A 15,070-nucleotide genomic window follows, 5' to 3' on the forward strand; every position below is an offset into this window, starting at 1 on the left:
GACAGGTGACTTTAAAGGTGACATTCAAAGAGTCATTCCTTCCCTGAACCCTGTTAGCCGTTCAGTTTTGGCCAACCCATTCTCTCAGTTTCTAGGACGGCTTCCAAATCTCCTTAGGCCACCATCTGCCCTCTCCTGACATTCTTGCTTACTATAGTGACCCGAAATGAATTGTTGTCACAGACCTTTCCCTTCCTTCCCAAGGATGTTGCTGCTTTTGTTAACGTCCAAAGCTGGCCCTTCTTTCTTGAGCAGTTGAGATGTTCATAAACATTCTAAGCAAGTAGCATCTCATGGAAGATGACTTAATGACTCCCCACGTTCTTTTGGACTAGCAGGCTCTACCATACCATGCCCAGCATTTGCAAAATTGATGCCACCTACCTTGTTCAGGTACCTGAGACCCCATGGAGGTGACACTGGTATTCAAAACATCATTAACAGCTGTGTCACAGTACAGGCCCCGCTGAGCATCGTGTTCACTATCCGTCTGGTCACTTTCTTCGTGCCCGCTGTCCTTCAAGCTGTTCCCCTCCAAATCTTTGAATGTTGAGCTGCTGGGTGGAAGAAAGGTGAGTTATTTTTGCTCTGCAGAGTCCACTTGGAGAAACGCAATCACACTTTTCCTCCCCAATTTCTGCCCAGAGGGGATCCAAAGCCTGGGGCAGGTTTTGCAGCACTTCGAGCTTCCCACTGGGAGAAATAGGCTGTCGCAAGAGACCGTTTCCAATATAACAAGTTAGCCACTCTGCTCACCCATCTTCTCATGTAGTGAGGCAGCTGGAACTGGAGACAGACCCAGAAGGTTTTTAAGAAAAGGAAAAAAAGATCATCCTGCGAGTATACCTGCTTGTGGAACAGAGTGAGGACAGGGAGAGTGTTTAGGCAGAGGAGAACCAAAGAAACATCGCAGGCAGATTGGAGGGAGGGAGCAAAATCCCGAGAAGACCTTTCCCAGAAAGTGGAAAGCACAACAGCAAGCCATCCTATGGACATTGTCCGTGCCACACAAAGAGAAGGCTGCAATTCACACAAACAGAAGATCCCCATGAGTATTCACTGATGTAAAAATAAACTCTATGAGGTTTACTTAAGTATAGAATTCTGAGGCCAGGGGTCAAGCACAAACAACCAGAATCGCTCGTGAATGGTCTCAAGCAGAAGCTTTATTGTTAGTCACCTATGTTACAAGAATGTCACCAGACTGACTGCAATCTCTTGGGAATGGTTAGATAAAAGTTCAGGGATTCTTGGGGACATCCTGCCTGTACCACTGCTTTCTGCAGTGCAAGGACTCTAAGCTCCTCTTAACACCTTCCTCCAGTCCAGCTGCAGATTCCACCACATCAGGAGATAGCAAATATCTAAGAAGACAAAGCAGCTGAGTAGAAGGCCCACTGACTTGATACAATTATTAAGAATACACAGATTTTTCCAAGCTGTCTGAGGCAACAAAGACATATTTCCCAAGCCAGCCATAGTTTTCAAGCTACTATAGTAGCCTGAGAATGTACTCAATGACACATTTGGTTTAAATTCAGCTTTTTTCCTCAACGGGATGCTGTTATTATTTAACATATTTATAGGGACACCCACCTGTGAAGGCACTATGAGCTGCAAACAAATAATAAAGTAACAAGAATAATTTCTAGGTTCCTAAAAATGTTATTATCATGTTATTCCTTAATAAAAAAGATAATCATCTGATAATAGCAACAACAATAATTTTAATGCTTAAGAGGAGCTCAGTGCTAAACATTATATCCAAGCCAATTAGGGGGTCTCTCAGCTCTAAGCTGTTTAGTATCAATGCAACGGTTTGATCCTGGAAAAAGATGTAGCTGCTTTAAAGAGTTGCAGGCAGTTGCTACATACTGTAAGTAGCCCTGAAGTACCTTTCTAAGAAATTAAAAAAAAAACTCATCCCGTCAGAAAACCATAGCAAACTACTTCCTTTGTTAACCAGAAAACCACATGGCTGTCTCCATGAAGTCATCAAGCCTTGAGTTCAACTCAAAACAGACTTCACCACCTTTTGTCTTGTGCAAACCCAGCACCACAACCGCATCACAGCAGAGAACAAATAAATAATTCTAAGGGGCTTATCACAGTCCCAACTCTCTTACTGATCATGTGACTGAGAGGGAAATGGCTTGCTAACCTTACAGTTCCAATTAGCTGCCATCAGGGTTGCTTAATTAGCTAACTCTTCTTCCAACAAGGCGGCAGCTAATCAGTCAGAAATTATGTGCTTGCATGCACCTGGTAAAGAGTCTGATTGGCCATGTTGGCAGCTGAACCTTGGAAAGGAGGTAGACGTTAAAGGCAAGATTTTAGATAGATAACCCATTGCAAAACCCAGGTCAGGTCTCCATCTAAACCAGGGGTATCAAACTGCCAGCCCACGGGCTGGATGCATCATGCAGAAACCGTGCCCACTCCAATGGGAAAAAAGTCACGATATGTTGCGACACGTCATGTGACGTGGCGAGTTTGACACCCCTGATCTAAACTATCAGGTTGGGATGTCCTACTGAAGCTGAAACGGCATGCAGAGAAGAGGAACAATACTTCTACAGACAAGCACCAAGCCTGGAACATCTTCAAACATGACCTTTTAAAGTAAAGACATATTTGCTGAATCCCTTTAAGTCTAAGATTTATCCAGCATGCATACGCTAGTAAGAAATCAATTCAGAAAAGACTAAACAGCTTAAGGAGTAAAAAGTTTTAAGATTCCATACTACAACGTTAAGGCAGCCATCACTCCTCTCCAGAAAGTGCGGGGGGGGGGAGGTTTGCTGGATTAAACACATACCAGAGGATTAATAGCTGACATTTCAGACTAAACCATTTTGTCACACTCATTAGAATAATACTTCGGCAATACCCCTTCGCTGACATTCTTACCCTTTCTCTTGGTTTTATCCCTTAATATCTAAGGAAAGGTACTTAAACACTAAACAGAACTTGTCAACCAGCCTCATATCATTGGCCCATTGATCCACCCTGCACAGGATAGGTATCGGTTCTCCAGAGCACCAAGTGAGGTCCACTCTGGTTCTGTTCCTCGGCGGCTCAAACACTAGAAATGCTGGGCCCTAAAAACTTTATGAAAGAACCTATGTTGTTGACTGAGTTCTTCAGGGTCTTTAATTCAATGCTCTCTCCCAAATGTATCAACTAATGAACTTTAGCATGCCAAGGATAATCCACAACCTCTATAGATGCTGCTCTAGCATGAAAAGATAAACCCTACATGTCACTATTTAATTATTCCACGGAAGAGATCTAGATGCTCTTATATCTGCCCCCTATACCAGCCTAAAAGGGGGGGGAGGTATTGACCTAACAGTTAAAATGCTGATCGTGTCAACCTGAACGTTGACAGTTCAAGACCCAAATAGCACGTGACAGGTTGAGCTTCCATCCTTGCCCCAGCTCCTGTCAACATGGCAGTCTGAAAGCCTGCAAAGGCAAATAGATAAATAGGTACCACTTCGGTGGGAAGGTAACAGAATTCCTTGCACTTCAGCATATAGTCATGCCACCCACATAATCGCGGAAGTGTCTTTGGACAACACTGACTGCCTTGGGTAGAAAATTGAGATAAGCACCGACCTCTAGAGTCGGACACAACTGGGCAGGAGAAACCTTTTATACCATTTTTATACCAGCCTACCTTCACACTGTCTTTGGAGAAGGGAAGAATTTGTATTGTGAAGAAGCTAATGCTGTGGCTTAAGAACCAGACAAAAACTCTAGAAGGTCTCTTTGGAAAATGGGGAAATCAGCTGAGGATTCCAGCTTTCTCCCCACGGTCATTTCAAAGAAAAGATACTAGGTCAGTGATGGCGAACCTTTTAGAGACCGAGTGCCCAAACTGCAACCCAAAACCCACTTATGCATCGCCGAGTGCTGGGTGGGTGTGGCCCATTGGGTGGGTGTGGCCCATTGGGTGGGCGTGGCCCATTGGGTGGGTGTGGCCCATTGGGTGGGCGTGGCTGTGGTGGTAACGGCAGACTGGGTGGGACTAAAAAGTTCAATCAATTCCAACTTTGCAAGATCTTTTTTTTCCCCGCGAAAAATTGAAATTGACTGATTGAACCTTTTTTTTTTTTTTGCACATGGCGGCGGAGGCCTAAAGCGAAAAGGTTTTATAAAACCCAACTGAAGGCCTAGGACTGGGGCGACGGCGCAGGTGCCCACAGAGAGGGCTCTGAGTGCCGCCTCTGGCAGCCGTGCCATAGGTTCGCCACCACTGTACTAGGTGTACAGTCTAGAGCCCAGGGCTGCACAATCCCTTGAAATATCTTTTGCTGTGATCCTCAGGAAAAAGAGTTGTAATATGATAGGCCACCAGTTTCCTACTATAATAAGCAGAAACTGCTCCTACCATTCTCAGATGTTAGTAAGTCTTCTCTGCAAGCCCATGAAGGCTCTGTGATCTTCTCTTATGTCATGACACAGTTGCGGCAATAGACATTCCTGAATTCTTATCAATATCATTGGAAAGTCTGAGTTACAGGCAGAGCAATAATGCTTCAGTAGTGAAATAACTGTTCCCAAGGAAACACATATCACATACCCAATGAAGCAAAATATCAACGTTCAGATGGTTCGCTGGACAGTGTACAAGATGTACAGCTGTTTGCTTCCTGGCTTTAGTCTGACTTCCAGTTTCCTTGTATCTTTTCCATTTCTGGATGCTTTCTTCTTGAACTTTTGATTTTTTCTTTCCTTAACTAAACTTAACTACCCTCAGAGGGTTGAGTTCCAACAGGGAACCTACCTTACTTCCACTTTTGCCGATCCAGACAATACATTTTTCAGTCTAAGACTGCAATAAAGACTTGTTTGTTCAGTTCACGTGTGTCTTCTAGCAGCAGAAGACTCCCACGAGGAGACAAATCAATTCTTTACACCCCCAAGCCCATTTTTCTCAACGTATACTCAGATTTTTCTTCAGTTAAACACTTCCCCACCACCCTCAGCTTTGAGCCTACATCATTTTCACTGTCCATTTCCCGTCATGATGGCTCTGGAGGAGAAAACCATGAACAGTTTCCCTCCCTGGAAGAAATCTTTATTGGAATACAAGAAGCAATTCAACACAGGAGGCAATTTTCCCCCTACTAGCAATTACCACCGTGGTTAAATATGATGAACTACCCTATTTAGCAAACACTTCCTTCGGAATGGGCGCTACTTCTCATCTCCTACTTACAACCGTCATCGTCTAAACGCACGGGATTTTTAGGCAGGAGGATAATCAGATCTTCTGAAAGAGCAGAATGAATTCCACCAACCCATTAACAATAATTCCTCCCAGATGACCGACGCAACCTAATAGTAGAGCTGGGAAAGAGAATGAAAAGTAGTTACTGCAATGCTAATTAAGATCGCAGCATTTGAACCAATTCATCTGTTAGAACAAATTGATTATGAAAACCGATTCTGATAGATTTCAAAAATGCCGCCAATTAGTCAAGTAACAGTTTAGAGGGTTTTTTTTTTTCTGAATGTGTATTTTTAGCAGCAGCACCTTAAAACGAATAATCAGCATTAGAGCCCAGCACCAAACACACTCACAATCCAACACATACACATGCACACATGGCCCCCTGGCTCCATCAACAATGTTTGTTCTTGATCTCCTATTTTAAAGCCAAAACAAAAACTCCCGTCTATCGGATGTAAGTTTATAAAGAGGCTTGGAAAACATCAGGAGAAACGTTAGAAATCAACTATCAACAGATAGAAGAGCAGTTCATTAATACCTTATCTCAGAAAAGGCAGCTTACTCCAGATTGCAACAACAACAACAAAAATCTGGGAAATAAGAGTCAAAAAATATAACGAGACTCCACTTCAATGAATTCATTAATAAATAAGGTCGTGGTGGTTCTTGATGCAGTTTTCAAGACTCTGTACTGTATCTCTAATTCTTGCATTAAAATGTCCTTCAGAGAATCTTACTATTACCAATAGAAGAGAATATTTGTAGCCCATGAGTTGAACTGTCCTTGGTGCTCTCTGAGCTTGGTTGTTATCTTGCAGATGTTTTATTATCCAACTAGGTAACATCAGAGGTAGCTGAACTGTCTGCAAGAAAACAACCAAGCTCAGTCCCCACAATTCTTACTGTATCCCTGCTTCCACCAATTGTTCCTGGCCACGGGGACTTGAAACCAGCTTGACTAGTTCTTGAATGCAATCCTTCTCATAGGCAAGCAAGTTTAGCCTCTAAATACAAGTAGTACTCAATTTAGGACTGTAATTGAGCCCACAATTTCCGTCATAAGTTGTGACCATCCTAAAATAGGTCACCACATGACCGTTGCCTGATTTTACATGACTGCAGGGGGAGGAGGAGATGTTGGAACTTTGAATTCAGGTCATAAGTCCCCATTTTGGGATCCACCATAACTTCAAATGGTTGCTAAGCAAACGGTCATCAATCAAAGATGACCTGTAACTACTAAGATGGGGCTCAAAAGAGCAGGGTGCCGTTTGTCAGAATAGAAGATGTTGAAAAGGAACTAACGATCAGGTAGATCCAATAAGTAGACTTTGGAAAGCATCAGTAACATTCCTAGTCATTTGTATCCCTGTTTCACCTCATCTGCACCCAAGTTTCTTCTTCCTAAAAAGAATTCCAACAACTGTAAGAACAAGATGCACTAAAACATTGCCTGATGGCTCAAAATCTGACGAATCTCCTACAGTTCAGCCGCCCTGCCTCAACTCAGGATCTACGGGAGTTATAATCGAACACATTTTGCCAGATGGGGCAAGAATATATACAGTGCGTAATTCAACCATGCAAATTTAAAAACCACGGCAAACCCATGCTTATTCCCTTTTCGCATATGGGCATATGGGTTAGAGCAGCCACCTACTGTGTGAATTAAATGGGAGATTTCCTGTGACAACCAAGATTAAATGGAGAAAAAATTCCAGAGTATGTTGTAACGGAAAACAGCGAGGAGTCTTCTGCAGCTTCAAAGATAAAAACTAGGAAGCTGTATTGTTTGACACTCGGGCGGTTTCGGCCGTTCCTTCTCTCTCTTTCACGCTCTCAAAGTCAACGACCTTATTGCGAGCACATTTACGAAGAACCCGGGAACCAGAAATCCCGGTTGGCAAACTGAGTTTTGGGGGGGAGAAAGAAAGATGGGATGAAATAAAGAAAGGATGAAAGCGATCCGGGAAGTGCCTTAGGGTCTCAGAAAGAAATCCATTTGCTACCTCCGGCCTGGAATTGAAGCGAGCAGCGGGGTGTCACCTCAAAGTGGTCTTCAAAAAATTTATCAGTTGATGGAATGATTATGATTCAACCCAGAAAGCCAGCCAGATTAGAATTAAGTAAAATGTGATGTGTTTAAAGAAATCCAAGCTTCGAAGGCATTAAAAAGTCAAGGAAGAAGAAAACTTCAAGCAGAGCAAGCTTCTTATAGTCTTCGTGCTCTTTGCACACATGGACCATTCATTTGTTTGATTACGCAAAAGAATCTTTGCTTCTCCCATCAAATGGGTAGAACATGAGATCTCTGATTTCAGACCTAACAATTTAGTTAAGCAAACACACCTACCCAAAACCCCTTGACACCACCACCAATTTTAGACTAGGACATTCAGAGTCCATGGCCATCCTGAGGCTGGACTCTAAACCCCATCATTCACAGCCTCGGTGCTGAGGCAGGTAAGAATAAAAGTTCAATCATCCCTGTAGGGTCAAAAGATGGTTAGCCCTTTTAAGTCATGATGAGGTTGATTGATGAAGAAGCGAACACCAAGTCCCTGGCAACTGAATCCTATTTCAGAACTTTATTTAAAGACATTGAAAGTGGAGGTATTGGATGGATACAAGAAGGAAAGAATAATCTAGTTCCAACGCTAGAGATAATGACTACTGGCATGTTAGTAATTATTATTATCAACACATTCCCAAGGAACTACATTCACTTTCTGGTTTATGCTTGAAAGAAACTGGGCAATAAACAAATTCTTTGAACGGGGAGGAAATAGTTGAGTTAAAGAGATGGGGACACATCATAATACAAATGTTATTTTTCCTTTCCAAACCCTTCTTTTTTAAAAATAAAAATAAGCGCAGGATCAATCCCGTGGCAGTTCCTTTCCCCCCCACTCTCTTCCTCCATAGCAGAGAGAAATCTCCAGCACCAACTTCCCCATTTTGTGTTTTGTGCAGTGAAATAAACTCTATGAATTTTTAAGTTGTCAGGATAACAGAATTTTGCCTGACTCTACACCACTCCTATGTATGAATGAGTTTTGGATTGAGTTGGGTTTGACAAAAAAAAAAAGCCTTTAAAAGCCAAAAGTGGCAGGGGTTTTTACTAAGATGTAAAGTTTTACTTATTTACTTTGAGTAAGCTGCCCCCTCCGCTGCCATCACCGCCCCATCCCCAAATCAAGAGAGCAGATTTTGCATAGGAAATAATAAGCCGATGGGAATGAATTAAACAATTTGGCTTTGGTGTGAAGCTGAGTCCTTCCCCCCAAAATACACCCAGTACCCCACCTACCTTTTTATTAAATGAGCTCTGCTGTTCACATAGTTGGAATCAAAGGAGTAGTTTTCGGTCTGAAAGGAACGGAAGAAAACAGAGATGGTTACACACATAGTTCGTTGGCATTTGGGAATAGCTAAGCCAGTTGGGACAAAAATCATAAAGGGGAACTTCAGCAGAGCTTAGCCATGGGTCACCAACAACGTGGTCGTTTCATTCAGGGCATCACAGCCCAATCAAATCACGGAGAACACCAAGTCATTTGCTGTACGTAACACAGCAGAAGGTTCAGGCTGTGTCACAGGTAATGAGATTAAGGTAATCCCTGAAGATTACTTTAGAGACTGTCTTCTCCCATTCGTTTCTATCCATCCAAATCAGGCAGGCATGCCGAGGGTCCCATCAGCCAAGAAATTAAGGCGAATGTACATGTCCCACAATAATGTTGCAGAATCCAACCTGGATCAGTCACCAGGACCAGAGTTTACTCTTCTGAGCTTTCAGACTTAGCTGGAGCCCATCAGGAGTCCAAAATCTCGGAAGACAAAACCTCTGATCCCTGGGATTGACTCAGATTAGATCCTGCAGCCAAGAAACATGGGCTGGCAGAAACCAGGAGATGTGCCTTCTCTGCAGTAGTCTCTACTTTCAGAAATATTCTCTCTTTGGATATCAGAATGACCCCAAACTTGTTGGCCTTTCACAAACCCATGAAGACTAAGGGCTTGGGTCCTTGAGTGTATTAAGGGCCTCCTTTCCTGGCTTATTAAAATCCAAAAGCAGCAGGTTTTTCTAGGTGCCAAATATAATTTACTTTGCATTGTTTTAATCATTTTTATGGCTTATGATGTACAGTGCCCAGAGGTGCTTGATGAAATGGTGGCTACAGAAATCAATAGGTAAAGCTGTGGCGCAGGTACAGTATTCCACCACCCATTTCCATCTTCAACGGGCAACAGGTGGCAACCACTCCATCATGCCGTCTGCTCTTTTTCTCCTAGCTGATCCTTTTTTAAGAGCTGTAATACAGAGAAAAGAGTTGCTTTTTTTTCTCCCTCTCTCCTCCCCTTCCTCAATTTTTTTCTCATAGGTAAGTCCATAAGTCTGTAAGCCTGACCTTTGGCAAAATACATTTGTGAGACTTTTTGACTCAAGGCAGATGTAAATCTGTTCCAAATAAATAATTATAGCCAGCCACACTGTAGGTAGTAAATTCCACCAGCTGGCTGACTTCCCTGCTTCTCTACAACTTGCATTTCTGCCCTGCTTTTCTTTTTAGGACAACTCCACAAGAAGGGTTAAGACCAGAGGACCAAATTCACATCACAAGCTTTAGGGCAATTTAGCAATTATCATATTTCTAGTTGCATCCTTCCTTGCTTTGGGAAAATTACGAAACAAATGGCACACTTTTAAAGTTACACAAGGACTACAGGGATGAAGAGTCAACTCAATTCCAGGCTCTAGAAAATCACTTATTTCTACACATGTAACACAGTTAGCAGTAATTCTACAAAGATCAGGGGAACCATCGTTATTTAACTGGATGTAGGGGAAGAGCAGGTAGAGATTGGAGGGGGGGGGGCGTTAAATGCATCATCAGCCTAGAATCATTACATTGCCACAAACAGTCCCATTCCAACCCCTCTTGCATTCCCTTGACTCCTACCTGGCGCCAATTTAGTACTGAACTTTAGTTGACCAGATTCTTGTCTGTAGGCTTGAGCCATAAATCTTAACATACGGGTCCTGATTCTTCAGGCTGACATTGGGTGGATTGTTTTTAACACTCTTTACAAAATTCCATTGTTTGGGTAGGAAAGGCAACTTTAGAGTTGCAGCGCGTTAGGTTCTGAAAACAGTTCCCAGGGGGCCACCCTGTGTTGCTTGGCTAGATGAAAATCGAGTTGGACATGAAGAAATATCCAGCAAGGTATGTTATGTGTTGGCTAAGAAGATGTGACAGCTGTTTCGCCTTGGAATTTGTATTGGCAATAAGACCTCCTTTCTTCCCCCCCCCCCTTCACCTCAAAACACCCCAGTCCTGTTAAATCCCACATATCAGGTCCTGGAAGAAAAAGATCCAAATTCCTTTTATCTTGATATATAATAAACTAAAAGCAGGCTGCAGCCTTTCTATAAGCTGCCTCTTGCCTGCTGATGGAGCCCCTATGATGTCTCAGAATGTTCACAAACACTTAGATTCCTCAGGGGGAAGTATCATATATATATATATATATAAGACAGAAACGGATCAGTTTATAGAAGGGCAAGGTAGAGCTGGAGTGGGCAGGAACAAAGAAGAAGCAGATAAGGGAGCAGAAGGGGGGGGATCAAAGCAGAGGAGCAAGGAGAAGCTAAGAGATAAAGAGATCTGGAGAGAAATTCGTATAAACATTACAGACTAAATAGGAAATGGCCAAAACCTGGAAGATGGAACAGGAAAGCAGACTCAAGACTAGAAAAGGAGGAGGAGGAGGAGGAAGCAGAGAGAAACGGTATAGGTCTGAAATGGGGTAGGGTTTCCTGCTTGAGCAAAAGGTTGGACTAGAAGACCTCCAAGGTCCCTTCCAACTCTGTCACTCGGTTAGTCTGCCCAGAAATAATTTGTCGTTCTAAAGAGCCAACCCATCCATCTGTCAATCATTCTGTGCATGGATTCAGGCGCTGCTCACCCCTTTCCCAGCCCACCTGTGATATCTTAAGGACAAGTGCTCAAGAGAAGAGGAAGGCAGCTATTAACAAGGAATACTAGCAGAATTGAAAGCAGAACCACCACTACTCTATGCCCCAGTCAGGTTTTGTATTATTACTCACGTTGCATCCTATTTGAAGAGGCAAGAATGAATCACAGTGTCTCCTTACTTGAAGCCCAATGTCTACATCTGCTGGAGGCCTGGACCCACAGGACAACTTTTCAATCCCTTCCTAGGACAATTACAAATCCCTACACATGTACACTCCATACATGAAGAAGTCCATGCATGTTCAATGAATAAATGATAAATGAAAAGGGCTGCAGTCCTTCCTAGAGTAATCGCAAGCAAGGACATACAAGATTGCAAATGTGCAGGCTACATTTTGGTTCCAAGCTAGCAATGTTTAAAGCAGCCCTGGCAACCAGCCATAACCCTTTTTCAAAAAAAATATAAGCACAGTACAATTAAGTACAATTTTCAAAAAAAACAATTCAAAAAATACAAGCACGGTACAATTAAGAAAAAGAAGCAACACCCAGGAAGAAGGACTTTAGCTGAAGGAGAACCAGTTTGATCTAAAACCAGTCTGGTCTAGTGGTTAAGGCACCAGGCTAGAAAGCAGGAAACGGTGAATTCAAGTCCCACCTTAGCCATGAAAGCCAACTAGGTGACTTTGGGCCTGTCCTTCTCTCTCAGCCCAACCCACAGGGTTGCAGTTGTGGGGAAAATAGGTGGAGGAACGTCTGTTGGATATGTTCGCCCCCTTTAGTTATTTGTAAAAATAATAAAGACAGGATACAAACAAACGAACTAGGGGAAGGTTGACCTCGCCAACCTGGCTCGGTTATTGTTCTGGCTTTGTAGTCACTGCTGGATCGCCAAGCTGAAAACTTCGGGCAGAAAACCCTCCACCTCTGACATGTCGTCCCTTCTTTGCTTGCAGGATGGTTTAGCAACCAAAGCACTCAGAGTCTCAGCAGGAAAACATTCTTCCTTTCTTTCTTTTCCTAAAATGCTGCAGTCTCCAGTTTATGAAACTGGATTTTTGGCAGCGTAGCCCGTTTTTCTAAGATGCTGTCATGGCTACAGCTGTGCTAACCCAAGAATGAGAGGGAAAACAAGGGGACATCAGATGCTGGGCCCAAGTCTGCCGAAAGAGCGCAAAGCAGAGAGAAGATGAGGGTTGCAGAGGAGGCCCATCTTTTCTCTAGTTTTTCTTTGCAAGCATTCAGCCTTGTTCCTCCCTCAAGCTGGAATCGCTTTGCTATTAAGTATGGAAAAGATGCTGATGCAAGTCGTACAAAAGAAAGGAAGGGTTACGTATACTGACTCGGAGAATTTACTGCCACGATGTAGGGCAGTGGTGGCGAACCTATGGCACGCGTGCCAGAGGCGGCACTCAGAGTCCTCTCTGTGGGCACATGCGCCATGCCCCGGAGATGGCAACCATCCCTCTTCAATCAGCCGCCCGCTAACTCGTCGAGGTCCCATGTGGCCAGATGCATCCCAGCACCGATGTGCTCGCTGGCCTCTGTGTGCAGGGGCTGATGGTGTCAGGCAGCAGCCACCCTGGCCCCTGCCTCGCCTTGCCCGGTGACAATGGCACCACCACCCTGCCTCACCTTACCTCGCCACACCCCGCAGGACGAGCCTCCTGCCCACCGCCCCACCTGCCAGAGACCCCCTGGATCTCCCCCAACCCTGCCCGGCCCCCACAGGGGTCCCTCCCCACGAGCAACATCAAGGTGATCAAAAAGTAGTTAATTTCACAAGGGGACACCTACCAATGGTGACAATTGTGCAGCTGCTGTCTGCTCATTGCCAGAAAATTGTCATCTCTATATCCTACCTATGAACTCTTCAGAGGCATCTGATGGGAAATATTATGCCCGTAATTTTGTCCTATCCTGTTGACTCCTTCAACCTGGAACTCCTGTTGTTTTCTACAACAACTCGAAAGGAAAGGAAAGGGCATCGTTCTTCTGAGCTGCCAGCTTCTGACACAAATTTAAGGTATTTGTCGCAGTCATAAATCTTTAATCAAAGAAACGCAAAACACACAGCAAACTCAAAAGTTTTCTTCAGCAGCTCTCAGCCTCGTGGGGTAAACCAGATAGGAATCACAATTAGATGAGCTAATTCTATTTTGTTGTAAAGCTACACTGACAGCATCTTGCAAGTCTGAAAGTACAATTCTTCCCCCACCCTATGCAGCCCAAGAAACTAGGGAGGGTCTCTCCTGAGCCCCTTGCCCTGCCCACTATCCAGCTGTGGGCTAGGCGGTCCTTTATCTAACTGTTCCCTAAGCCAGGGGTCCCCAACCCCCGATCCGTGGACTGGTACCAGGCCATGGCATGCCACCAACCGGTCCACACAAACAAGCAAAGCCCCATCTGTGGGATGCAGGCAGCACACAAAACCACACACTCTCCAGCCCGTGGAAAAAACTCTCCCCACGGAACGGGTCCCTGGTGCCCAAAAGATTGGGGACCTCTGCCCTAGGCAGTGTCTCTTCATCCAGTCTCCCAAGGTTTCTCCCACACTCTATTACATCAGTAAACAAGCACCAAAACTTGCTTTTTTCAGAAGAGTTCAGAGACACAAGTATTACGTTCAGAAATATCAAAGAACAGTCCATTTCCGGTCCACATGACAGCAAACAAGCAGAGTCATAGGTAGGGAACTAAAAGGTTACGTGCCCTGAAGGGTCAGTCAAGCTGCTTTCTTACAGCTCTGACGACCCAGCCTGACTAATTTGCCGAGTCACACTTCTTCCAAGTAGACAGGTTGACCTTTTTTTTTCTTTTTTCTTTTGCTACTCTCTTTGTCGCCTGCAGCATATCAGAGGAGCTCAAGACCCCCTTGTATCCCAGCCTCTGTGCCAACTGAGTCAGCCCCCACCTGGGCCTCCTTTAAGTGCTTCTTCCGCCATTACTCAAACTTCAATTAATTTTTATAGAGCAGGTTGAGAGGGAGTCTCCAGCCTCCAAATTTGAAGAGGCAGGCTGGTGATCCTTAGCAGCCAAGGAAGCCAGACAAAAACTTCATTTTAAAAGGTATGTCTCTAAGCAAGCCCTCTCTCAACTCTGCCCTCTCCAAAAGAGGTTGGAATGGCAGCATCTAGGATTCCCAGCCATGCAAGCTGATCATCTAGGGAGCTGCCATCTCGGGGGCCCTGGAGCATGCCAGCTGGGGGGCAGGCTGCTTAAACACATGCTCTGCTGTTTAGAGACCCAGTTCTGTCGTTTGCGAGCCTACTCCTGATGTTTCCCCTAAGCCAGCTTTCCCACACACGTTCCCCCAAGCCAGCTTTTCCGTTAAAGACATTTCCAGGCGTATTTAGGACCTACCAGGTTCCAGAATTCCCAAGAACCAGTTGGAGGAAACTGATCTAATCATTCTTCATTTAACTGATTTGCAGAACAGCCGGGAGCTGAAAACCTTCAACTCACAAATCATCTAAAATCCTGCATCCCTTTCTTTCGCTCTCTTTATCTTAGAAAGCAAATGTTTTCCCCCAGATTTCACTGGCACCAATCTTTTAACCTTTTGCTGCTGCCAAGATAGTAGAAGCATTCCAAAACTTCAGATGGGGACTGGCACCACACGAGAGACAGAGAGAGAGAGACAGAGAGAGAGAGACAGAGAGAGAGAGACAGAGAGAGAGAGACAGAGAGACAGAGAGACAGAGACAGAGAGACAGAGAGAGAGACAGAGAGAGAGACAGAGAGAGAGAGACAGAGAGACAGAGAGAGACAGAGACAGAGAGAGAGACAGAGACAGAGAGACAGAGACAGAGACAGAGAGACAGAGAGAGAGAGAGACAGAGAGAGA

The 15,070-nt window shown here is 44.3% G+C and overlaps 1 protein-coding gene across 1 annotated transcript in view; it reads right to left on the reverse strand.

Annotated features, from left to right (window-relative positions):
- Nucleotides 1-384: 384 nt before the first annotated feature.
- Nucleotides 385-15,070, reverse strand: part of PCDH19 (protocadherin 19) — a gene marked incomplete at its 3' end in the record, with an annotated part of 74,651 nt that continues 59,965 nt past the window's right edge. Inside the window, exons 3-4 of the mRNA XM_015820589.2 lie at nucleotides 8,553-8,611; nucleotides 385-554 (exon numbers count right to left, since the gene is read on the reverse strand). Coding sequence (XP_015676075.2) covers nucleotides 385-554; nucleotides 8,553-8,611 — 229 coding nt within the window. The remainder of the gene's footprint in view (nucleotides 555-8,552; nucleotides 8,612-15,070) is intronic.

Source organism: Protobothrops mucrosquamatus, unplaced genomic scaffold (genome assembly GCF_001527695.2).
Source record: "Protobothrops mucrosquamatus isolate PMUCROS unplaced genomic scaffold, P.Mucros_1.0 scaffold1146, whole genome shotgun sequence".
In the NCBI taxonomy this organism is placed as follows: domain Eukaryota; kingdom Metazoa; phylum Chordata; class Lepidosauria; order Squamata; family Viperidae; genus Protobothrops; species Protobothrops mucrosquamatus.